This window comes from Symsagittifera roscoffensis, chromosome 10, assembly GCF_963678635.1.
Source record: "Symsagittifera roscoffensis chromosome 10, txSymRosc1.1, whole genome shotgun sequence".
Taxonomy (NCBI): Eukaryota; Metazoa; Xenacoelomorpha; order Acoela; family Convolutidae; genus Symsagittifera; species Symsagittifera roscoffensis.
In genome coordinates this window covers 23,788,581-23,791,356 of record NC_087071.1, presented here as the reverse complement: position 1 = coordinate 23,791,356, position 2,776 = coordinate 23,788,581, and the positions used below count along the sequence as shown (strand labels likewise).

Sequence of the window (2,776 nt, the reverse complement as noted above, 5' to 3'; positions counted from 1 at the left end):
AATGAACCTGTTGATTGCCACAAACATCATGGTCCAGAGACTGCCGAAGCAACTCATCATGCACAGGATGGCAGACAGTTCACAGATGACTCTGTGGGTGGCCAGGAACTCCCCTCCGAAGATGGCCCCGTAGAGCATGAAGCAGAACATGCCCATGTTGCCCAGATCGAACAGGGCCAGATTGGCCACGAACAGGTGGTGCAGTTCACGCAGATGTCTCACAAGGGCGATCGAGAAGATCACTGAGAAAATAAAAACAAATCACTCTTAGAGCTTCATGAATTTTGGCTTGCACTAACTTTACCCCCTTCCTTATTCCGTCTTGCCTCTCTAGTTTGATGGGCTATAATCTTTTTTATTTTTTGTCACCAGAATGGCGACTGGGGAGGGGGGGGGGGGGGGAGGATAAATAGAAAGCAGGAGAGGAGGAGGGGTGTGTTTTATAGTAGGCAATTTTTCCGAAATATCTTTTCGCGGCCAATATTATGTAGCTAAAATTCACAGTAAACGTTTAATTGAAGAATCCAACCAGGGAGTCCTCGAGAAAACTTCTTTCTCACCCATCAGATTTCCAGGAATGCCGAGTGAGACTGCAAGGGACAGCCAGATGATCATCATCAGCCTCAGTTGCAACACACTCTCTGTCTCTATCTCCCCAAGCGGCAACACGAACTCGTCCTGAAATAAACACATTCCTATAATCATAAACAAAGTTAGTTTATTCTGAATGCAGGAATATAAAATGCTTCAATTGCATTATTGGTATCGGCCACGAGTAGATCTAGAATCTTTTTAGAGCAGTTTCAAAAACTATTTTTAATGTCGATGTCTACAGAAACCCCATATTTCTACAGAAGTCCCAAATTGTTTGGAAAAAGCTCTCTTTTTGTTTCTTTTAAGCTTTTTACCCAAATTTTGTCCAACAGGTAGTTAGTACTTTAGTTCACGCTCTCCGTTCGTGTTTGGCACTTAACATATTTTAATTTTATTTAATTTGGTCTAAATTAAGGCACACCCATAACTCCATAATCCTCACAACAAATCAGGAAAATCCAGAACAAAGGGGGAGTGTTGGCTGGATCCAAGAAATGGTTGTAAGCACGAACCTATAGGTAGAACTAAGATCCTACAATCAGATTGTCGACAATTGATACTTACCCAGAACCCAGTTTCGATGGCAGCGAGTGTCACGTTTGCAACCATTTTGCAGCTGTCTTAATTGTTTTACAGCTTCAAAAGTTTCAAATTTTCAGAAAAAAATTCTAAGCTGAAATCATAGAAAAATGAAGACAATCATTTAAGCCGTTAGGCGGTCAAATAATTTTTAATCTTCAAAAAACGTCTGGGTTTTATTCTTTTATTTCTAATTGGCTGATCAAAATAAAGGAAACAAAGCTCATTCGATTGATTTTTTTCAAGTATTTTTTAGTTCACGTGAAACGCAGATAAACAATAATTTTTTTTGATGATTGCATCAAAATTGGCAGATACTTCTTAAAAAAATATGCAGTATATCCTTGCTGAGAATTCTTTTTTTATATATACAAAAAAAGGTGCATATACAAAACAGTCTAATACAAAATTGTCCAAAAAGTCATGTAATGAAGGGAAAAAACAGTCCTATACAAAACAGTCCGGCTTAAGGTCGCCGGTGGGCGCGCTACGCGCGCGTCGCCGCTTTGCGGCGATAACCAACTCTAAGTTTCGTATTCTTTCCGACCCTCTGTTGGTAAGCTCGCAACACGTTATGTTTGTTGAACAAAAGACATTCCTCGGCCTACCGAATTAAAACAATTATTACTTGGGACTGTATTTCGGACTGTTTTGTATTGGACTGTTTTTTCGTTAATATTCATACTTTTCCGGACTGTTTTGCATTGAACTGTTGAGTATGGGACTGTTTTGTACAGACACGACAACAAAACATTGATTAACCGAATTTTTCAAATTTTTCGATTTTAAATTGAAACAAGATTGCTCGTATCAGGGCGAAGTCCTGAGTCTCCCGACTGCTTTTTAAGGTCTATGGAGCAGTAATAGCATGAAAAAAATAAGTGCAAAAAATACAACACGTTTTTTTTAATTTTGAGATTTTATGTGAAAATCATCCCAACACACGCCATATAAAGTACAAAATGATAAGTTTCGCTCCTAATAACAAATTAATTATGGCAATTACGCTTCCTTTAACCAATTTGGAACGATTTCTAGGACGGATTAAATACAAAATGGCAATCTTTAAGCCCCCATAACTTTACGAAAAGTGATCACAGGTGAAATAATTTTTCAAATTTAGGCTCAGGACAACAATATTTTTTGAATGACATAAAACAAAACTCCGTCAAAAATGGCTAGTTAAAGAGTCAAAATTTGTCTGAAGAAAAAAACCCACCCGAGCACAAATTTTCCGTTACTTTCGTAACGAATGTCGGAACAATCAGTTTGATTGTTTTTTAAAGGGGAGCTAATTCATTGTGGTTGAATTCAAATAAAATGGAAACAATGAATTGATCTTGTTGGTAGCAGTAGATTCATTGATCGAATGCCAATCAAGTTAGTATCATTTGGCTTTTGATCTCATTTTCTAAAAATTGACCACTAAAAAAGCTATAGCAAACAGAGATTTATGTCACAAAAAATAATGTGTCCCTTTCAGATAAACCAAAAAATGTTTGTTTTTATGATTTGCATCAAAAATTATCGAGATTGTATTTAGAGGTAAAGGTTTTTGTGAAGGGAACATGGTAAATATATCTTCAGGCAATCAAAAGTTTTA

At 37.1% G+C, this 2,776-nt stretch overlaps 1 protein-coding gene across 1 annotated transcript in view; it reads right to left on the bottom strand.

Annotated features, from left to right (window-relative positions):
* The window catches only part of LOC134855013 (leukotriene B4 receptor 1-like), a 1,604-nt gene extending 334 nt beyond the window's left edge, over window positions 1-1,270 (bottom strand). The window contains exons 1-3 of the mRNA XM_063871393.1: window positions 1,159-1,270; window positions 561-678; window positions 8-242 (exon numbers count right to left, since the gene is read on the bottom strand). Of these exons, the coding sequence (XP_063727463.1) occupies window positions 8-242; window positions 561-678; window positions 1,159-1,203 (398 nt within the window). The 5' untranslated portion in view covers window positions 1,204-1,270. The remainder of the gene's footprint in view (window positions 1-7; window positions 243-560; window positions 679-1,158) is intronic.
* Window positions 1,271-2,776: the final 1,506 nt, after the last annotated feature.